This window comes from Manacus vitellinus, unplaced genomic scaffold (genome assembly GCF_001715985.3).
Source record: "Manacus vitellinus isolate BGI_N305 unplaced genomic scaffold, ASM171598v3 scaffold_0_pilon, whole genome shotgun sequence".
Lineage (NCBI taxonomy): Eukaryota > Metazoa > Chordata > Aves > Passeriformes > Pipridae > Manacus > Manacus vitellinus.
Genome location: NW_021938789.1, coordinates 8,480,681 through 8,504,468, shown reverse-complemented (window position 1 = coordinate 8,504,468; position 23,788 = coordinate 8,480,681). Strand labels below are relative to the sequence as shown.

The window sequence follows — 23,788 nt, the reverse complement described above, 5'->3', positions numbered from 1 at the left end:
GTTGCTTGTAAAGTGCTGTTGTGATAAAAATCTAAACAGAAAGTATTCTTTATGACCTGGATGCCATGCTGCCTTTTTTTGAATCTCTAAGATGTCATGCCTGCCATCTTTGTTTCTTAAGTATGGCAGATATCGACAAGATTAAAAAAAAAATAAGAAAAGAATGTACTTTAGAGGCAGTGTTTCAGATCACAGAGAAAGGGACTAAAGGGAAGTTAGATAATCTGTAGTTGCAAACTTTGTTCAATGATCTCTTTCAAAGTGAATCCACTGTGAATACCTTTTCTTCCAAAGGGGTGGGTGAGCTGCAGTTGTCTAGAGGACATATAGCAGAGTAGAATTTTGTTGAAGAATTAGTTAGAGTTGGCTAACCTTAAATGTTCAGACTCTTAACTTTTTCTTTCATGTAACTCTGATTAGTGCTGAAGATGGTTTAGTTAGTCTGCTCTTCTGCAAGCCGGTGAGAGAACTTGACTGCTCGTGAAAGAAGCATTGCCGTGTGCTCTTCCTCATTTACAACCTTCAGCCTTATGGCTGGTATTTTTTATTAGCCTTTACCATACCTGTCCTTTAGCTTGAGTTTCTTCTTTTTCATTGAGCATTTAATAACACAAGTATGTCCTTCCTAGAGCAAGACTTAGATAGTGAAAGACAATTATGTACGTGCACAGGCGTTTGGGTAAAGACAGGAGAAGTTAACTGAGATGCAAGATATTAAGGAATAAACTGTACCAAAGTTGGAAGAGGGAAGTGGATGCTTAATATTAGATTTGATTGGTAAAGAAGGAAAGATAATAAAGATAAAGTTGTGTATCATAATTTTTAATTTCCTTAAAGGAATTGGTAAAAGCTGTTCCATAGAAAATAGCAGCTATATAAATTTAAGGAACAAGAACTTATTTTGCCAAGGTGTTATTGACATTGGAGGAAAAGAGAGAGGTTGGTACTGCTGTCATAAGAAAGTAGGAGTTGAAGGGATCTCAGTAGGATCTGTTGCCCTCCTTCAGAGCTGCATGTATAATGTCTGTTTAATTTTTGGTAACCCTAAAAATTTTCCAGTGTTGGTGACTTTGTTATAGGTGGTGTATTTCAGAGCTTTGACATTCATGCTGTGTCCATGGGGTGTTTTTTGTTGTTCATTTGTTTTTACACCTGCTATAATCTTATTGCTGTAAACCTATTGCTACATGTCGTATTGATCACAGATTTGTAAGAACGTTCAGGGTGGGAGGGATCTCAGGAGGTCTGAAGTCAAACCTCCTGCCCTAAGTAGTGTCAACTGTGGGAGGCAACTAGGCTGCTCAAGGATTTATCCAGTTCTTTCCTGAAAACCTCTAAGAATGGAGACTGGGCAACCTTTGGATCAACCCACTTGATTTTTGTAATGGTAAAAAAGCTTTTCATGATATATAGCTTGAATTTCTCTTGTTTCAGCTTATGCCCATTGTGTTTCATCCCCCTGCCATGCACTATTGTGAAAAGCTTGGCTCCATCTCCTTCATAGCTTCCTCATGGGTATAGAAGGCTGTTTTTGGGTCCTCCCAGGGCTACCTCCTTTCCATGCTGAAGAATTCAGGTTCACTCATCTTTTCCTCGTAGGACAAATGCTCCAACCTCTGATTGTCTTGGTGACCCTCTGTTGAACTTACTCCACTTCACTGATGTCTCGAGGGGCCTTAGGATGTATTCTGACTGGATGCATTCTTTTAGATATGACCCTACAAGTGCTGAGTAGAACAGTTGCTTGGTTTAGTGGCTGTGCTTCTGCTAATTGAGCCCAGTTGGCCATCCTTGCTGCCAGGGAACATTGCTGGCTCAGATTTGGCTTTCTGTCTAACAGGACCTGCAGATCATTTTCAGTTGCTGCCCAGCCAGTCAGTCCCACCAGCCTTTATTATTTATTCCTCTGCAGCTACTGGGCTTTGCATTTATCCTTTTTGAATGTTGAAAGATTTCCGTTCACCCATTCCCTGAGCATGTCTGCATAGCCCTGCTGTCAGGCATATTGGCTGGTCCTCCCAGTTTAGTGTCATCTGCAAACTATGTGTAAGATCAGATGCAAAGAGAACTGTTATCTTCTCTTGAAACTTGTACCAGCATCATCATGCCTACCATCAGTCTTGTGTTTGTTGAACTGTCCATTTTTTTTGACCAATTTTCTCATGTCAGTCATGGTTTCTAAACCTCTGATATTGTTACTGGTCTCTAGAATTCTACTCTACCTTTTTTTTGATACTCAGTGTCCAAAGCTGGATGCATTGTTTCATCTGGAATGTTTCATGCCAATGTGATATTTGCAAAATAAGCCTGACATGTTCAACTGCGATCTGTAACACCTTGATCCTATTGTATGGAACCTGTTACAGAGCCAGATGCTTCCTAGTGTGCACTTGATTATTACTTCCTTTGAACTTGTCATGGTATTTATTGAATTGCATCCTATTATTTTTAGATTGTTTCTCATCATATAATCTAAACTATTCTCAAGTAATCTTACAGTCTGTACCATTTTTTTTGTCATATGTGAAATTAATTAAGTGTACACTCTATGTTGTGATCTAAGACACTTCTTGTGAAACTATCAATTAAAACTGGGCCCAGACAAATGCCTGAAAAAATTTGACTTGAAAAATCTTTTCTATTGATAGGGGGTCATTGAACCAGCTACTTTTGTGTGCATTACATTATTTCTTCAGAGTATTTGTGAAAATTTCATGTGAGAAACAGTGTGCAATTGCAGGGTTTTTTTGTCCTAGGTGTGAACTCCATGAGAATAACTGCAACTGAAATTCTGATTTTATTCCTCATTTACAAGATACTGACTTTATTAGGGTGTAGTGGAAGGAAGGGGCAGAAGAGTCAATAATTGAGATCTGAGAGCTGATCTTAGAATTGTGGAGGGGACAGGGATGACATTTGGGCTGTTAATAGGCTGTGCTTTATAATATTGGCTATTAGTGCTGAGTAATCCTCAGTAATGTCTGCTTTGAGTATTTTATACCTGCAGCTTGGCCCAAAACCTCTGAAATATATGGGACATCCTTCTTTTTGAGTTCTGACCGTATCTTTAGTTTTCTTTTGAAAGTTTAAAGCTCACCAGTACTTCTTGCTTGTCTTCTACAGCACTGAAGAAGGGGAGTCTGGTCTTTCTCCCCGACAGACAGCAGAAACATGACAGTCAGACAATGCACAGAAATGTAAAATTGAATATCGTTTTTTTATTATTTTTTTTTTCAAAAATAGGAAAAGTGAAACTACAACTAGTATTAGGTAAAAGTCCTTCTCCAGTGCAATTTTTATCTTCCTATTAGTGTGAAATACTTTTTTGAGTTTCCCATAAAGCAAATGGAGTTTTTAATATTTCTGATATAACTAATTGTGCTCTTTACTGTGTTGCCATATTTTTTCTGCCATTGTAGAATTTGAAACACATGGAATATGGGAGTAATACTGTAATGACGTGTATACCTCAAAAGTTTAGAATCCCTTTAATTGATCCTCATAAGATATGATGCCATTGTTTGTTAATGCTCTATTTTATGATGACGATGACGATGATGATGATAATAATAATTTAGACTGATGCAAATTTTACCGTATTAAAGTGTTTTTACAATCTGTAACGTTTAAAATATATCTTTTTATTTAGGGTGTTCTCTTGGTTTATGATATTACCAATGTCCAGAGTTTTGAAAATTTAGAAGACTGGTATAATGTGGTAAAAAAAGTGAATGAAGAATCAGAAACACAGCCACTTGTGGCCTTGGTTGGAAATAAAAGTAAGTTACTCATATTACATATTATTTTATATACTCTCGATGTGGTTTGCTATTAAAGAAATTACATAGGGTATATGTATTTGGTGAAATGAAACTAAATACTATCTTGTGTGTTGTTGCTGTGTACAGAAGTCAAACTTGGGTACACCTCAGGATTCTGGCTCTAGGCAGACAGGTTACAGGACTTGCTGTACCATTCTTTGCCCAGCCTTCAGCCTCTCTCCCGGTGTTCTCTTTGCTTGGAGAGCAGCACACAGGAGTGGAGAGATCACTCGCCCATGCTTGGATTTGACACGGCCCCAGGATATAGCCATGGCACGTGTCTGGAATGGAGATCTGGAAAGCATTTCTCTTTGTAGTAACAGGTATATTTCATGATTCTGTATGTCAAAGGACTGCTAGGTTAAGTATTGGTATATATTTAAAATAACTGCACTATTCCCTAGGTGTAATACTTATGAGTTGTTTATTTGACTTTTTTTTATGCTATCTGCAGTTTTACATGAAGTGACTAACTTCATGTTGTTTTGGGATTTTTTTTAACCTGTCCTCTTTTTGATCATGTAAGTATCATACAATGGTTTATTCTAACCATCAAAATACGCAACTTTAAATAATCATCATGTAGTTATTTTCCTAATTAGATGGATTCCAAATTCCCCCGTTTCCAACTAAGAAATCTTACAGAAACATCCTTATTACCGTCCTGGCTCTCCTACCATTTTTCTATTGAAATTATATTATTGAAACATCTAGCAATTTTTGAAACAAAATGGTAGAAGCATATACATAATTTTTAAGCATCATAAATATATTTACTTGAACAGCAAAAAAAGATTTGATTTTTTTCACTTTCCAAGTAATTTGTTGTCATGTTACAGTGACCATGTCGTGAGCAAACCTGAAAAAAGACCTTACCCAGCAAGTTAAAATTGTTTAAAAGCATTTGAAAACAATACAGAGACAAAACATTTTAAGTCAGAACCATTAACTGTACTACAGTGATGCTGTAACATTTTATGATATTAATTATGAAAGACTAATTTCCTGTGAAGAAAACAAAGAAGCTCTTAGAGTTACAATATATAAATAGCACTTCTGAAAGCATAACATAGACAGTGTTGTACTCTAGCAGACTGGAGTCAATAATACAGATTCTGTTGAAGTTCAAATGAAAAATATTTTTCACTGATTTATATTTTGCCCCAAAATATGATTTCTTCTCTGGAGTTCTGCAAATCTTATGAAGTATTTACAGTAAGATACACTGTAACATAGGATAAAAAATGTTTTTTTTTCTGAAGTGACACCATAAAGGTAGAAAATCAGACACCAGTTTCCATTTGGAGGAATTTTATTTCTGTTATTTTTCACATATGCATGCCTGCATATCTTTAATATCCAAGTGTTTCCTTGGAAGCATCTGGAAGTAGAATCTGGTTTCCTAGATGAGTTTTCAGGTAGTGGCTGACACTGGCTAGTGAAAGGGCTTTCATTTTATGAAAAAAGCAACTGAAGGAACAGTGTGCTTGCAACCTTGTTTTCTTTCAGAAGCTGTATATAAAGAAAAGAAGCAAAATAGTGCTTTTGCATAATGCTGAGGATGTTTGTTGCTGTTGTACATGTTGATTATGCAGGGGTTACTGTTTACAGAGGTATTTTTTTGCTTTATTTTTGTTTCAGTATGATAAAAATTAGATTTTAGAAGTGTATTGCTTTTCTGAGATCTGTAGGAGGAGAAGAATATCTAGGAGGACTTCCACCCCAATACTAAAAAATTAATGGCCTGTGAGAGGAAACTGTAGCCAGGCTCCTGTTGTTACATAAAGAGAAAACAAAGTGCTTACACAGAAGGATGGTGTTGACTCTTGTGTATTATGAAAAGATAAAAGTACCAGTACTAACAAGCTATTGAGAAGGAATCACTTGTTCAACTTCTTTACTTAGTAAGTGGTGAAACACTGACATACAGTGCAAGAGCAGTAACAGGTTTAAAGCCAGGAAAAGCCATTTGATGAATTGATGAACTCACTTGACCTCCTGCATCATACAGGAGAAATACTTTCAGGCAGTAGTTTCTGTCACAGGATTGTACTTGGTTTTTGAGCTATACATGCCTTTTAGGAAAATATCCAGGTATGCTGACCTAAAGATTGGAAATGTCAATATACACAGACAAGTTATTCTAACACTTAACTTGCTTTCTGATAGAAGTGTTTAAAAATTGTGAAGAATGGAGTTATTTTCATTCACAGCAACTGGAAACCTTTGGGACAATATTTAGATACCTAGATAAGAATTTGGGAACTCAGCTGAAACCTTCCATTTTGAAACCTTGTCCTAAAGTTAGTTACTTAATTTGGGCTTAGGCTATCCTTTGTCTTTTTTCACATGGTAATACTTTATGAAATATATGTGTACTTTTCCATTTTGGGGTAGATACCCCTGGGATCTATTTCTGAAGCTCTAGTGCTTCAGAAATAGGAGTAAAACTATAGTTAAAAAAAAAAGCTTTGAAGAAAACAAAAATATTTTTCTTCACAATGTAATGTAGAAAACTGTATACTTGAATGCTATTAGAGGAAAATAATTTCCTTGAGTAATTTTGTCATTGAAAGTAAATTACTTGAGATATAACAGTATATGGTGCATAACTGGGTACTAACTGTTAAATCATGCAGTTTTAGAGGTAATTTATTATTGGTTTCTAGTATCAATTTATAGTCATTCTGTTAAATGTTAAGTTTGCAAGGATTTCTCTAACATTCCACAAAACTTGAAGAAATTGTTCAGTGCTAGTTTTGTTTGTGTTATTCTGTTTCATTGTACATTGAAATAGATTAGAAGCATGAACACAATAAACTGCTGTGTCTGTTTAAAGCATGATAATTAACTTCGGAGTGGTGTCAATCTATTAAAATGTCTTATTGTGATTGCAAGAGATTTAGTCATGAAACAGTGGAAAGGTAATTTCTACTTTAAAAGCTCCAATCAGTCACAAGTCTCTCATTCGTCAGAAATTTATTTGAAAATAGTAGAGCAGTATGAATTGACATCTAAATTCTGGAACTTCCCCCCTTTTTTTGGTGTTTGTTTTGTTTTTGGTTTTTGTTTGTTTGTTTTTTTTTGTTTTGTTTTTTTTTTATTCAGTAGTAGCTAAAATGAAGGACTGTCATTGTCCGCTAATTTATTAAAAATAATTGGTAAAACAAGAACTTCAGAGATGCAGACCTTAGTTGTAAAAGTAGTACTTTATTTAAGGTTGCTGGCTTTACTCCTGGATACTTGGTTTCAGTTTTCATTCTTTCTTCCTTCCTGTACATTTTTCCTTTTTTTCCGTAGCTTGATCTACATGCATGGTCAGAGAGTAGAAAACTGATTTGAATCAAGATCTTGGCCACACCTGCTTTCTGCACGTGTGTTGAGTTATCAATTAAGTCTCTGTCTTTCCATAGATTTTTGTCTGTGTGTTTGGTGAACAACAGAAAAAATTGTAAAATTTAATGTAAAACTTCTTTTTCCCTACTAATTATAAGTCAAAAGATCTTAATAATCCTGAAATTTACAGCTGATATTGAATCTTATATTTGGTTTTCCTCGTAATTTACTTTGTGTTATTACATTCTTATTTAATACAAAGTATATTTGAAGTGTGCTTTTTTCAGTGTTGCTAATACCAATTCCTTTGCACTGGAAGTTGGGGAGTAAACCTTAGTTTAAACAAATGCTTTTGAGTTTCAATGCAATAGCTTAAAACTTCTGTAGATATGTTGCTGTCAAATACTTTGACTCGTATAAATGAAACTATAATTATCAAGTGAATGAATTGTGTTTTGTGCACTTAGGATCTTTGCTTAAATTTGGTATTGATAAAGTTCAGTGATCACAATGGATCTTCTAGTCATTAAGTGTGAATGAGAGAGGGTTTACTGTGTTTTGTGTGACTGATGTGTTTCCTTCCTTTCTGCCTTGACTACTTTATATATTTTCTTCTGCACTAATCTATAAGCAGTCTCCTCAAGTGTCCTACCAACATTTTCAGTGGATGTATTGTAAACAAAAATTAACCCAGGTTGCTTGGGAGCCACACTCGTTTTGATTTATAGCTACCAAGATGGTCTGAGGACAGTGGTTATCTGTAGCTTATGTAGGGGGTAGGAATTATCAGGTACCAGTGTATAGTGGCTAGATGAATGATTTGCATTCTTACAGATATTAACCAGATCCACTCCTCAATAAAGACTAATAACTCAGATTTTTAAACAGTCTTCATGACAGATGGGGGCACAGAGGAGAATGCATCAGCACTAATTAAGAATGTTGACCATTTGTTCGTCTTAGCCATGATTAATTGATCTGGGAGTGCTATCTCTGAACAGGAAGTGGTGTGCTGTTACATTGTGAAGTTTAAAGGTTACATTTTAGTGTACCCTTTAACTTGCCTTTACAGGCAACGTAAAATGTTTTTACCTATCTTATCTGAGTGCAGAAAGAAACATTTTCCACCCCAGATACGAGTTAATATTTGGTGTACTGTGTACTAATGTGAATCTGGCTGGTAATGGGACATGCCCAGTCTGCTTTTGGACTCTATTGCTGCCTTATATACTTAGTCTCTGAGTACATTTTCTGTACTCAGAAAATTTCTTCATTAATACTCATTTTGAGATTCTGGCTTATTAAAATTCAGAGCCGTGCATTCACACTCTTGTCCCTCCCAGCCTCCCCCAGCTATTTTCTGTTCTTGCTTCCTGTGGGCTTGTACTTTTTAGGTATTTCACCTGTAGTTAAGACAAGTGTTGAGCAGGTAATGCAAAGACCCCTGTTCTTTTGAGTCTTATGCCTGATTAAACTGAAGTTCCTGTATGCCTGACAGCGGGTCTGGTCACCTGAGCCTCACACATGCTCCTGGGATTGGAGGGTAAACTACTTACATGTAGAGACTCCTTCAGAAAGAGGACCTTGTCCTGTGCTACACTCAGTTTACCAACTGATTTGAATAAATGTAGAATGATACCCTGTTTTAAAATATGTATAGCATGTTTGTCTCAGCAAACTTGTAAGATTAATAGAAAATTGCAGTCTTATGGATTTTTTGTTTCAGTAGCCAGGTAACTTTATTAAAAATTATTTTTAATAAGAAACTTAAATTAATGAAAGGGAAAATCATGTGAAAATGATCTTTTATTCACCATAATATTATATTTCCAACCCAGTGTCTGAATGTGCTCTGTAACTTTAGAAACATATGCATTTTTTCAATGAGAAAATCACCTTGCTTGTCTGAGAAAGCATCTGTCTTGCAAGATTTGGATCCTTAATCATGCTTGGCTTAATATTAATGCTGCTGAGTACCATCCATACTGAAGACATCTATGTAATTATGTTTGTTAAATTCCAATGTGGACAAACCTCCTAAACTGTGATTCGTAGACAGAGCCCGAGCCTCAAGTGCTCTTTTTTTTTAGAAAGGATCTGAGCTCACAGAAAATTATACAGAACAAAAGAAGGAAGGTTTATTGCTGTTGTGTGGTATTTACCTTGCCATATTCCATTGTCTGAGAAGGAAAAATAGATGGCAGGAAAGATCACAAGGATCTGTGCATGTGTTCCATTCTGGCTCTAGTCTTCATGTGATCTACTGTGATAAAGGTATTTGTTGCATCTGATTACAAATCAGCTCATGTTTTACTTGGACCCTTCTTTCAGAATCCTTCATAAAATGATCTCTTGGATGGGAAGGCACAGTGGATACAGAAGCTGCTAAGTAACCCCGTTAAAGGCAAATTTTTAGACTTCTGTACTTTCTTCCAGTGCTGCAGCTGTTACTGAAGCATGTATACGGGATAGGTTTTGATGGTGGCTCTCAAAAGCCAAGTGACCTCTGCCAGAGTACCCACACCAAAAAAAAAAGAGTTGAAAGGGGAAATCTTTTCTCTTGTACTGCTCAAAAAATAATTAATAATCCTTATTATAGTTTTCTGCCCTGCCTGTATTAAGCCCAGATAGCATTAGTTAGTAGTGAGCTTACTTTTCGATTTGTGGTCTGCTGAACTGTGGGGTTCAGTACAGGGTTGAAGCTGAACAATATACACAGCTTGCACACAGAAGATGTGTTACTGTTATACGGCTTGTCTGAGTTTGAGAGTTGTACAGCTAGACAGAGCCCTGATATAAACAGGTGTAATTCTATGAAAATCAATGAATTTACATTCATTTGAACCAGGACAGTTTAGATATATGCAAACTGTGGAAATTGTTTTCTCATTTGGATCACATGGTGCTTTAACAAGAAGGTGAGGATAGTCATACACTGTCCAACTACTGGAAAATTCTTTTGTTCTGCTTTTTTATTTTAGTGACTATGAATAAACTGGTTTCTTCTTCCTACACTTAAAATCTTGGAGCTGCACTCCAGGTTTTTGTTTTGTGCATGTAAGTTTTGCCTGCTGAGACCAACTAAGAACTATGACCAAGGTCAGGGACCTGGTAGATTGCTGTTAGTGTAGTTGGAACTCAAACACCAGTGTGACAGAAGTGCCAGTAAATAATATATTCTCGTTCCCTAACAGTTGTGCTTAAATTCAGAAAAATCTTTAAAAATGTCATTGAAAAATGGAAATAGAAGTAAACTGTTTAAATACAAAGGTTAGAACAGTATATGTGTCGTATTTTTATAATACACAAATGAAATGCTGAGATCTCTCTTACTGTTTCCATGGATTTTGTCTGTAGTTTATTTAGCAATGTAGACATACGTCCAATAAAAAAGATGCTGCATAAACTATAGTCCAGGCTGAATGTGCTTCTGTTTTTGGTTTAGGTAGAAATGTTTTTTCTGGCTGCGTCCTTCATACTTAAGTCTTCTTACAACAAATGGAAAGCCCTTAATTGTACCTAAGGGAATAGTTAATCTACGGTGGACATATGGTGGACAAAAGCTGAGTCTAGTAAATGAAAAAAATTATAAACAGAAAATGTGTGAATGTCTGCACAGTCTGAGTCATGGGAGATATTGTGCTTTTGGATTGTAGTTTATTTTAATTCAATTCACTGTTCTTTTCTATCAGTATATTAATGGAAGTCAGTGCAGCATAAAGTATGTAGTTTTAAAACCCAATCAAATTCATGTGTTTTTTATTGGATTGAAAAAAATTCCTGTTTTTAAGACAGGACAGAATTTCTTTTCTTTGCAAGTTGTCCTGCTCCCATCTTTGCCATATGACATAAATGCAATTTGATTTCATTAGTGGAGGGAAGCTCTCTGAAATTTTTAAAAGTTATAACATTTGATTGGGGGCAGTTAATCAGTGTTAACCCTGAGCAGCTCTTGGGCTTTATGGATTCAAGCATTATATGTGGTTGCACTGCTCCAGCAAAAGGTTAAGTATTAATGGAAAATGTTCACAGCTCTTTTACTCAAAGAAAACATGTTACTTGTAAGTTTTCTTTTGATTTTACTTTTACAGTTACATTGAATGTCTTCATTCATTTAGCCATCCATAAAGCAAATATTGTTGCACATGCAGTGGATAATAAGTCTTTTTAGGACTACTTGTGTGGTATGTCACAGATCATTAACTGCAAGTAACCACCTGACTTGAGGGAAGTCTGGAAGCATCATTACAGTGAAATAAGCTTTTATTTCTGTATCACTGCAGCACATTGATTTGTAGGAATGTCTCCATTAGCTACTGTGGAAATATATTCTCATATATTATTATTGAAGAAAGTTGATGAGAGAGGATAACCAAATTTTGGGTGTGAATAGGGCATTAGTATTAGGATTTCAGACAAAGTTAGGAAAAAGACAAGTGCTATTGTAGCACTATTTTTAAAAACTAGAGAAGTCAGTAAGCTAATCTTTTTGTAAAGCTTCACAGTTTCAGAGTCAGACTGATAAATATAGTAACAGTTGTACAGAATTTATATGTACTCTGCAACTTCAACTGAAATGTATATAGTAATTGAATATATTTACTACTCTATATGTGCAGAAAGTGTGGAAGAGAAGTTTCTTCCTAATCAGCAGGGTAAACTTAAGCTTTTTCTGTTTATTTCAGTGAACCACAAAAATTTAAGACTTTTATTGGAGGTAACCAGCTCAATTTAGAGGATGAAGGATAGTCTGTGCTAATATGGGGAATAATCATAATGGATAACCTTCACTCTCTTAGTGCTATAATACGAGCTATGTGCATGCAGATTTAAGAACAAAGAAGAAAAGTTATGGGAAATGCATTTATATGTATTTTAAAATAGTGTAACTGTCAGGACATCACTGTGTTTATTGGGGATTTGCAAGAGAAGTGGAATAGTGCTGTGTAAAGTTTAGTCTACAGTTACAGCTCCATACATGAGACATTCTGAGCTTTAAGCATATTAAAGCCTTCAAGACATTAAGCACTTATGGTTATGAATTCTTCACTGTTCCAGTATTTGAGATGGTATGTCTTGATGAGGTACTAATTGTGCTGCCATTTCTTTCCACTGTCTACTTTGGTGTATTTTATAGGTCATGTTTTTTTGAGGGGAAAAATGGTATTTAGAAAAATAAAAAGATATTTCATTACTTATGTGTGTAGTTGAGCCTGTGAAGGTGTTACCATGGGAGTAACTACTAAGCCAGTATCAAACTTTGATCTTAACAGATCACTGAGGTAAGCCAGGTAGTTTAAATGCAGACAGCATTATTGTTATTGTTGTTATTTACACTCTGTGCTTCCAGCCCTCATGATTTGGAGGATAACCTCAAAATATGCTTGTTTTCAAAGGAGAGATCTAAGATTCTATAGCATTAAATTCAGTTAAAATCAGTTAAAAATCAATTAAGATTTACTGAAATGTGTCGATTAAGGAGGGGGAGCGCAGTGATGATGAATGATAAATTAGTAACCTAAATTATTTATTTAAGAAAAGGTCTTAAGAGAGGAGAGCTTTTTGTATATTGCACATAGTTTCTATTTAAAAAATACTGAGCTCCCTATGAAATTTTCATGATACATTTTTGATTTTGTAACTAATTTTTTTTGCAGAAGTAGTGCTTAAGATAAAAAATTTTGTTTACATGGATGTGAATTTAGAGCACGTTTAGTGAGCTCCTCTGAGATTGATGTTTTCAAGACTAACCTCTAGATTATAGTATTCTTTTGGATTACACTTTTTAATCTGTATACTTTGTGGTTTTTCTTTTACTTGTGAGTATTGTTCAATCTTTGCTTAATTATGTGTAATAACAGAAATATACCATACTAGTATAATACTAGTATGTGATGGTATAATTCACTAAAGTTTTGAAATATGTATACAAAAAGAAGAATAACATTACCTTTTTCTGACTTTTGACTGGAGAACTCAATCATTCCTATGTAATAGCATTTGAAAACTGCTATCAGGACCATTGCACTTTTGTTTCTTATGCTAAAGAAACACCAATTCAAAAAAAGCTACAGACTAAATAGTTGAATGGAACACACAGAATAATAAAATGTCTTGAGAAAGGCTTGCTTTGGAAAAATACAGGGATATAATCATTGTGTATATTGAGAGCAACTTTAAATTGTTGGATTTTGCAATCAAGCATTTTTTTGTGGTAGATAATTTAAAATGAAGACTGGAAAAAACAAGATTCGTACAGATAGTACACCTTTGATACTGTGGACAGGAAGAGAGACCCTCAGTTGCTAAAAACTTACTTTATACATTAGCAGGAGACTTTGAAATGTAATTTGCTGTAGGCATGCAGAAGCAAGAAAGCAGTGTATAGGAGTTGCTGGTCAAGCTGCTAAGCTGAACTGTTTCAAAAATATTCTGTTCACGTCATAGAAAATGGTGGCATTTTAGAGTCTACTTCCCAGTCCCCCTTCAAAAGCATTATGGAAAAGCTTGAAGGTATTTTGGTTTGGAGATGCCACTGCTATGTCTCATAGGATGTGCAGTGCTGATGCTTCTCTTCATTATTCATTCTCCCACAGGCTGTGCTCCTGATGCTGTGGGTAGCAAGGCTGGTTTTGTTTTTATTTTATTTTTCCATTCATGTCTTCCATGATGTAGGTCTGCCTTCCCCCTAGGTGTGATAGGACTTCATGAGAATAATGCATCATGGATACTGTCCAGCTGGCAAATTGAAACTTGGGAGAAAATAGCAGTGTAAGACAAACAAAAAAACCCTCTCATGAGGCACCATACTGATCTTTCTGAATCAAACTGTTTGGTTCTCTTGGTTGGAATTTTTTTTAGGGAGTTAGTTTTACATGGAAAAAGGAATCTATTTTGTCAGAAAAAGTAATTTTCAGTGTAATAAGAAACCCCTAGTTCTGACTGATGATTCTGGACTAGTTCAGCTGTAGAGAGTATCCAGAGTTTTTGAGTTTGATTTGTTGTTCAATTCTAAGAATACTCTTGTGGTAGTTTATTTTAATAACATTACCCACTACTTGCAGATAATGAAGGTAAAAAGCCTAGTCTGGTTGTATTGTAATTCTGTGAGATTAAAAATGGTTCTCTATGAACATAGAGTGCTGACAGTTCTTTCATAGTAATATTCAGTAAACAACACTTGAAAGAAAATTTCTAGAAAGCACTCTATAAAACAGTTCTAAAATCTTTTATTTCTTAAGTTGTCTCAGGCTAAACAGTAGAAGTAAGGGAAGCAATGTAATGAAAGAATGAAGAACAGTCATTATAGAGATCTCTATTGCCAGCTAATACACAGCCTAATTAATAATTTAGCAATTTTCTTGGTCTAGCTTTTTAAATTACATGTGTTAAGATGACCTCTTCTTACACCGTAAGTTTTGCAGTTTTATTTTGGGAATGGTGTATACAAAAGTTTATTAGAGAATGGTTGCTGGTGTAGTTGCATGTTTCAGTGGTTGATCACTAGGGCAATAATGCTGGTTTCTGAGCACAGCCAGTACTTTTTCCAGCTGCTTTATAGTGATATCATGAAGCTTAAAATGTAATCTATATGGGTAAGCCACAAAAGCCACTATATATTAAAGCAGACTCTGACAGTAAATCAAAATTGAACAGCTGGCAACACTACTAAAGTCATAAACTTATTTATTAAAAAAACTAAACAGAAGAATTATATTAAAAAGAGAGGAATATGTTCTACAGACCAGTGGATATAGCTTAAAACCTGGAAAGTGCTGCAGATTAAGGGCCCAATTTATGAACATCTGTTCTGGCACTTTCTGTGAGATTCTCATGTTCTTTACAATAAAAGTGTGAAACATGTTCCCCCCCCCTACTAATCATGCTTTTCTGCAGTTCATAAAACCTGCATTGAGCCTTATGCAACTGGACCTGTCTGCTTTACACACTTGCAGAGTAATTACTATTCATGAAAGGGCACTATAGCAACGTCGCAGTCCCACCGTATACATTTGTCCTCACTTGTTCCAAGAGGTCTCACTGCCTTCAAAAGCAGTGAAGCAACACTGAAGTTTCCTTCATATTTTTAAGCTTAGAGCGTGGCAATGGAAGCAGGAACTAGAGTGCAAAATGGACAGAAAACCATCTTGAAGCAAACTTATAAATCCACTGTTTTGGTCTTGAGCAGTCACCAAAGCAACTGTTAACTCTTCTCATATCTTAATTTTGAAATAAGTAGGTGAGGATAAGCTTTAGGATTTGATCTACTTTGAGAGGGAACTGAAAAATCATAAATTTAAAACTGAGTTTCTAGTTCTGTTGTCAGCAGTACTGTTTTGCCTTTGACATCAGTGTGACCAAGATTTCTTTTAGAGATTTTTAGCCTTGTTTTATAATGAACTGCATGGCACAGGGCATAATATTTTGTTCTCCAGCTCTTGCTTCATGTTGAGTATTCAGACTGAACTAGAACAGATCATTTTGAAATGCTGTCAGTTTTTCTCTCATGTTAGACTCTACTAACATTTTAAGTCCTGCTGCCATAAGGAAACAAAATCAGGTTCTAAATGAAGTGATGTTCTAAACCCAGTCAGTGATTAGGAAACCAAGGATCAAAGGGAACACTGAGCAAACATGCAATAAAACCACTTCCCTTGTCTTGAGCAGATTATGTTGCTTTATTGATGAAAATGGTTACGCTTTCTTTCCATTTGAATTTGATTACTTTTACTGTGTTATGCTTTATTTGTTAGGTTGCAGAACCACGTGCTTTTATAATTGTTTAACCTGAGGCGAACACTTCCAGCTAAGAATTCTCAGGACAGGAAAATATCTGTGCTCCTTTTGGGAACTAACTTCTCATACATTTAAGCTCAGGCTCACTGACAGCAGGGAAAAGAAAGGACTTTTGATATCCTCTTGACAAAGAAATATAGTAGCAAGGCATTTTGTCTTTCTGTGCTATCCTTTTTTGAGCATTTTATAGTATGGGTTCACCTCTGTCCTATTTGTAGAATGTATCCATTTCTGAGTTTGCTTGACCAGTTTTTTTCCAACTCATTAGTGGAATATTAAGGAACTGTATCAAAATGTATATTGATCATTGATAGTTCCTTTTGTCTTTTCATTGAACGATACTTTTATAATTGATTTATATATATGTTTGTAGTGCTGAGGATAGTGTTTTTAGAATCTAAACAAAAAGCGACTTATAACCACTTTGCAGTTATGGAAATTGAGTTTCCTTCTGCTCTTTCTACAATGAAACGTGTAAATTGGTCCACTATGAATCATTTTGTCTGCAAGTGTTGTACAGTATACTAATCTTGGTTCTTAAGTCATGGTGGGTTTTTTGGTAAAGATTCAGAAATGTTAATACTGTATTTGCTGTGTCAGTGTGTTTACCTGTAGTGAACTTTTATTTGTTACCTTTGATGTGTTAAAGTGCACAAATGTAATTTATATGCACCTGCATAAACCGTTTTACTTGTGAATTATATTTCTTTTGTCTGACTGTACCTTGGATTCAGCAAGGAACTAACCCAACAGAAATCAAGGCTTCACATCATCAAAGACGAGGAATGTCCCAGGGGAACCCTAGGCAGGGATCCAGGTTGTAGTGTTTTATTGGAAGTGATTAGAATATTCTGGATTCGTGGTTTTGATTAGCTCAGATTTTCAGATTTATTCTGAGTAGTTTATTTCTCATTCTTGAGTCTCTTGTATGTGGGTGGACAAGGGAGGCAAACAAATGATTGGATCACTATAATTTTCTTTTCCACCTACCTCTCTCTGTTAGACTCTGCTGTCCAGGCTGGATTAGATGTCTCTCTTCTTCCACTTTTTCATCTTCTCCATTCTCTTTACACTTAGTTCCTTGTGCTTAGTGCAGAGGGAATGCTCTTGATGTTGTTTGGTTTCTTTTTCATCCATAGATGATCTGGGAGTGTCACTTCATCAGCCCAGTATGGACACCAAGGTTTTGTTTTCTTTTTTTTTTTTTTCTTTTGTTTGTTTTTGTTTGTTTGTTTGTTTTGTTTGGTTTTTCTTTTGGGTTGTACTATATTAGTCATGGAAGTTCTAGCAGCTTCTTTGAATAAGCTTGATGGATGAACTACCGAAGTCTTTTGATTTCAATAGCAGCTCTACTAGTGCACTGGAAAAGATTTCTTTTGGAGTTGTTACAGTCTGCAGGGTACATAATCCACACGAATTAATGTGGCATTTCCTTCATAATCCTATGAATTTTCTGCTTTAGAAATGCTTTTATGTTTTTCATAAGAATTTTAGTAGAAAAGACCCTTTAAATATCTATCTAGAATTATTGTATTGTCATTGTGTGCTTTTGTACTTTATGTGTACAAGTAGAAATAAACCATGGAACCTTTATTATTTCTGTGGGTTGTTTGTTTGAATTTATTATCTGGTGCTATGTATTAAGTAATTAGGCCAAGAGGAAAGAATTTTTTGAGCATACTGGTGCTTAAAAATGTAGACTGCTGTCTGGTGAGACTTTCAGAGGTGGTTAAGCCATTGCCTAGTTGGTACTTTTAAAAGTGCTCCTATGAATACCTGCTTGCATCTTTCAGTCTCTCAGTACCATTGCAAATCTGACTCTAAACATTTAATTATTCTAAGATGTTTAAATGCAGGGGAGGTTGAATTCTTTTGAGAACCAAACGGTAAATATATATGGCAATATTAGCGAGTTAGTTCTGAGTTGTGTGTCTGAGTTTTCTGAGTTTCTAAAGGAATATGGGAATAATTGGAACCTGTGAAGCCACTTCATTCTGGAACTAATTTTAGAATTGCTCAAAAGCATACTAGATATCCAAATTGTATTATATTTGCAAAATACAATTTAGTTTAATTTTGAAAAACATTTCTGAAGACACACAGAGTTAAATTGCTATTAGCTAAAAAAGAATCACTTAATGTGGTGTGCACTTAGTGTTGTGAAACTTACTTCATGTTTACTCTACCTCACTTCTTGTTCTGGAATTCTTTTCCCTAGCATCAGCACAGCTGCATCATCCATTTCCATGGTCCTTTTAACCTCTGCTTTTAATTAAAAAAAAATTAAATCAGATGCTGTTTAAAGCTTCCCATTTAGTTTTGGGAAAATAAAAGTTCACATCTAGCTTAGGCGTGTGTGAACAGCTGTTAAAAGCCACAAGCAAAACGATACTTATAAAAGTGGTGGGGGGAATTTTAAGAGCAAGCTGCCAGTTTGACTCTACTTTTCAATAGCTCTTCACTTTCAGCCAAATGGTTTTAACAATAATTTTCTTTGAAAAAAACCTGTTTTATAGAACCAGCAGCCCAAGCAGTTAGACCAGTGGTAATAGGAGGCAACTTGCCATTTCTCTTTAACTTTTTATGAAATTTTTCTTTGAATCTGAGGAAATTGCTCATTATAGGGGTTGGAGGGGCTGATGTCCACCCATGCCCACCCACCATGTAAGTACATCTGTCCCCATGTGATTCTAATGAGGGATCTTGTTCATTGAAATTCCCAAGTTCCAAGACTAAGCATAGAAGGATAATACTTCCCTTGTGCCATATTTTGCAGGCATTATAGTCCTGCTCATGTTTTAAGCATTTTGAGGTAATCATAGGATTTCTTTTTTTTCAGTCCAGGTGACCAAATCTGACTAATCTGTTGGACAGAAACAGGCAGAGAATTTATCAGATGTTGAGTATTTAAAAGAAAGAGGAAAGATTTAGGCTGTTCCTTGTTCAATCCACCTTTTATAAGGAGCTTTCAGAGAAAAAAAAGTAGTTCCTTCAAGAACATTTTGTCTTTACGGATGCTGGGGGTGGTGGGGCTGGAATATAAAATGCTCTGTGACCTAAGGACCATGTATATGTATCTCTGGAGTTTGGGCAATTTCCTTTTAACCTGTCCTAGCTGGTCTATTCCATAAGTGAGACATTGTCACTGCAAGGCCTTCCCAGATGTGGCATGTATGGTGTCAGTGTGAGCAGGTGTGACCTGTCCCATCAGGTTACCCTGTGGTAGGTGGACACTGAGTTCACTTAGCTCAAGCTTACTATGTAAGTGTGCACTGATACTCCTTCAGAGCATACATTTGGATGTGGAGTTGTCTTCATACAGTTTGGAAGCCTGGCAGATACATGGTTGTAATCTTTGACTGTTTTGTGTGGCAGCAGAATGTTAATTAATAATCAAAGACGCTTTTGAAGTTTCTTCAAAGCTGCAGTTTTTTTTTTTAATTGAGTTTGTTGAGGTGTCTGTTGGCTTTTAATCTTAGCAGATTACAGCATATCATAATTGGTGCTGTCACTATCTTGGTCTTGGTATTTGTTGCTTTGTTACACTTCCAGCTCCTGTGTTGGGGTTTCCACACTTGTGGATACCTTCAGTATCATTTTTGCCCCCAACAGTATAGCCTGTGGTGTGCAGCCAGATGTTTTGGATTTGAAGGTTTGGTATGATTTCCATTTGACACATCTGTCTTTACAATGTGTCCTTGTTTTCTTTGCATGGGCAACTGGTGAAGATGAGCTGGGTTGCAATGTAAATTCTTTTAAAGTTATTTTGTCATTTTTTTCTGCTTATACGTGTAAGTACGTCATGACTTCATAACAAACGTGTTTAGCAAACAAGAACCCAAAAAGTTTATCTCTTCCAGTTTCTTGCACATCTTGTTTTTGTGTTGTTCAGTTAGAATTCCCTAAAAATTTCCCACTATCATTTCTGAAATGAAAAGAAGGAACAGGTAGGACAAACAAAATGCCAAGTGAGTAGTTTCGTTCTGACAGAGTGTGTATACCTGGTGCCAAACTGTAAAGCTCTCATAAGGTTGGGATTAGAATTTTGGGTAGGAATCACAGAATTATCCTGAAGAATTGGGAAAAGTTTAGGTGATATGTATGTATATAGACAGTGTAAATAGGAGAGCAATAATGACAGAAGAATGAAAAAGCATTTATATGAGGGACAAAATAGATGGAGTTCCTTAGCAGTAGGAAAAAGACAAACAGGTGTATAAAACCATGAGAAGAGAGTAGAGAACCATTATACAGCATCTTTTCAGTACAAACCCGAGAAAATCTCATGCTTTTTTATTAAGTAGCTTAAAATAAACAGATGAAATTACTGTTTCACATTGTGAATGTGTGGAAGTTCTATTCATTGTAGAAGCCAAAAGTACACATGGGAAGGGAACCACAGAGACTTGTGAAGGGCTGGTCCACCAGTGCAATGAAACATTTCAGATGTATTCCTGAGAACCTGGAGATGTAGTGTCAGGCTGAGGAACGCAGGCTGCCTGAAAGTGGGGTGTGTATCAAGGAATGATCACTGTAGTTTCACTGTTTCTTATTTTCCCACCTCAATACCTGCTGTTGAGTGAATGCTCCTTGAGGCAGGTTGCTGGCGTGGGTTATACCAGCAAGTATATAAGTTATACCTTCGAGTACCAGATTTAAAAAAAACCCAAACCAAAACAAATTCCTGATCTCGAGCTGTTACAATTTCTTCTCCCCCACTCCAGCCTCCAAAAAACCCTCTAGAACACTGAACAAACGCCCCTCACACGCACACACCCACCCCTTGCAATTTTGACCTCAGAGCCTTAGGTCGTGTAGCTGTCTTTATGTGTATTACTTTGTAGCTGATTGGTTGGAACAGTGCAGGTGAGAGAATGTGAGCTGAATTCTGGTGGTTGCTTCACAGTCTCATTTATTTTTCAATACAACAGTCTTTGGATAAAATAATTAAGAAGTCTGTGGGACATAGTGAAGTACTGAGTATTTGAGTAATCCCGGTGATTAATTTTAGGCCCTCAAGGTCTTTCTTTACAGTATCTACTCTTAACAAATTCAGCTGTGTGAATCTCACAGACTCCTGAAAATCCCACTTCTTGCCTAGTCTGTTTTAAATAAACTTGTGTTGATGAAAAGTTCTAAAAATCGAACATGTTAATATAATTTTAGAAATATGTTTTAAATGGAGTTATGACGTAAAAAGAGTGCTCAATGATGGCCTAAACAAATGTTTGACCATAAACTAAAGTCTCTTTACTATCCTAATTCATAAAATTTTACCCATGGAAATTGTGCCTGTGCCTCCATGCCCTCTTAATGTATATTGGAAGAGGAAGAGTGTACTAAGTCACAAAGAAAGTAGGTCATCATGGTAGCCATGCTCAATTTTTAGTAGATAATATCTTGAGGCTGTTTATAAGGGACTTGTTAACTTCTTGACACATATTCTACCTTTCTTTTTCAAACCTAGCAGAGAAAGTGCTGCTGATCCCTGAGGACTCTGAACTATAAAACGTAGAATGGGTTTGTTTAACTTCTTGAAGTCATGACTGACCAAATGATCTGGGAAAATACACTTTCAACAACTAAGTTCTACTTTAAGTCAGATACAGATGATTTCTCTAACTTCAGCAAAAATGGGATGAAGCAGAAACTCTTAAAATCACCTTTGGTTTTAGAAAGTTTTAGAAAAAAAGTGTTAAAAAGTTTACAAAAAGAAGTCCCAGCTGAACTATAACTTATGTGCTTAATATTTTCAAATTAGAGTGAATCCTGACCAAAAATGTATTAGGATGCATATATGTGTCCAAATTTAGCTGTTCTCAGTGATGTATTCCCCACAACACAGCCCAAACTGAGGAGGTGATTTCATGATTGACTTAACCCAATTTTGCTTTTAGCATCTGCAGTCATGGTAGCCCTGCACAGAGAGTTGATTCCAGCCTCAGGTGAACAGAACGAGGAGGAGTTCTTGTTAAAATGGACCTGTGGGTTCCTTTTGTTCTGTAGTGGTACTGTCACATGAGAAGGTTTAGAAGTGCTTAGCTGACAGCACTTGTGGCTCAATTTAAGAATTAGCTGATAAATGTACTATCCTTGATCTGAATATTATTGGGTTTGATTTCTCCTTTTATAGTTAATTGGAGTATGTTATGTTTCTTTGCTAAGCAGTTGTTTTCATATAAAAAATAATTTAATATAAAGTTGAGTTGTACAATTAATTTTTTAACTGCCAGTTGAAATCAGTTTGGCTTGGTAATAATTAGTTACAAGAGCTTCCAAATGGAAGAAAACTGGGCTTCTGTTAAACAGGATTTGATACACATGGAACAGTTAAGCAATAATAAATTGCCTAGTAACTGAGTAATTTCACTCAGATATGTGCCAATCTTGCCTCTACATTGAAAAAGGTTTGGATGAAGAACTGATGTTTGAAATTGCTTAATGCTGGAGGTTTATTGTAATAATAGTAATGCGGACTTGGCCTGCTCTTTGAACGTTTAAGGCTTGCTTTATATCCCAGTGAATGATTTAATGTTTATTTATAATTTTTGTTGTGGTAGAGTTCCCAGAGGGATATGTAGGAGAAGCACTAAGTGTCTCCAACTCCTTATTACATTTGCTGGAAGCACAATGGAATCAGGCATGGAAGGGCCCTGGAGCTGACCTGGGTTGGCTTTGTTAGAAGCAAGTAATTCAGAGTATTGGATAAAAGCATCACACTTGAGAGGACAGCCAGTTTTTAACGTGGCTGCTTGGCATGAAGTCAACAGAAGCATACCTGTGGAAACAGTCTGTAGAGATGGATGCAGCAGTGGCCATCAAGAATGCTGGCATGGGTCCTCTGAGGAATTGTTATTTATTAGGTAAATGCTTTTTATAGGAGCAAGTTTGGTATTAATAGTTTCTTTCCATGGCTTCATGAAATATATTACTCTGAGATATGTTCCTATGCATTATTTGGAAAACACTGTTTTAGGAACTGCTAGGTAAGGATAAGGCTTTTTGCTTGATGTTTAAGTATGTCTGGATTTACTATTTTTGGAAGAAATTACTTGTACAACTTGTACCTAGTCTGGAAAGCACTGTAGAATGGTTGAATTATAGGCAGAACTGCAAATGTGTTCAAGATTTTGTAGGGAATTGGTGGGGGGAAGGTAGGTGGAGTTTGTTTTGATTTCTGTCTATAGCTACAGACTGCATCTAGTATCTTAATAAGTAGATATCTGCCTTTAATAATATGAAAAAAATAGTTTGTCATATGCAGTAATGAGACTGACTTTGTTAACTTGCCAGCCCTTTTCAATGCTGACAAGGAATTCAGCCCTTCCAAGCTCATGGAGGCTGCAGTTCTACAATTGGTAGGTTTTGTGCTGAAGCCAGTTTGCAGCTTGAAGTTGGCACCACTGCTCCATGGGAAATCGGATCTGTGACTTCATCTGGGTTAAACAGGACGATGCAAAAAGAAATGGTTATTTTTAACATGGATCAGCTCATTGAGCCTCATAAGCTTGTAGGAGTTGCATGGCCTCCTAAGGAGGTGATGGGAGAACAGTGCTCTGTGACATGAAGGCAGGAATGAAGAGCCAGGAGTGGGACAGGTGAGATTTTCCAAGCTTTGGTGCTGGCATTGGTAGGTCTTGAAAGGGTGACCAGAAGCTTTGGCTTTTGACTGCAAAAGGAGACAGATGTGAGTGATTGAAAGCAGAATGTAAGATATGTTGTATGAGTTTTATTGAGATCCCAAGACCTTGAGTTTATGAAATTACAGTGAACTTTATATTTTATGCCTGTCAATCCACTAAATCTTTGTGCATTTTAGAATTATATATCATTTA

The 23,788-nt window shown here is 36.0% G+C and overlaps 1 protein-coding gene across 5 annotated transcripts in view; it reads left to right on the top strand.

Moving 5' to 3' along the window:
- The window catches only part of RAB28 (RAB28, member RAS oncogene family), a 62,942-nt gene that overhangs the window by 17,883 nt on the left and 21,271 nt on the right, over positions 1-23,788 (top strand). For all 5 annotated transcript variants that reach the window (XR_001920025.2, XM_018067375.2, XM_018067366.2 and 2 more), the window contains exon 4: positions 3,650-3,779. Coding sequence is in view for 4 of the 5 variants with exons in the window: in XM_018067375.2 (XP_017922864.1) it covers positions 3,650-3,779 (130 nt within the window). In the remaining variant the exon portion in view is untranslated. The remainder of the gene's footprint in view (positions 1-3,649; positions 3,780-23,788) is intronic.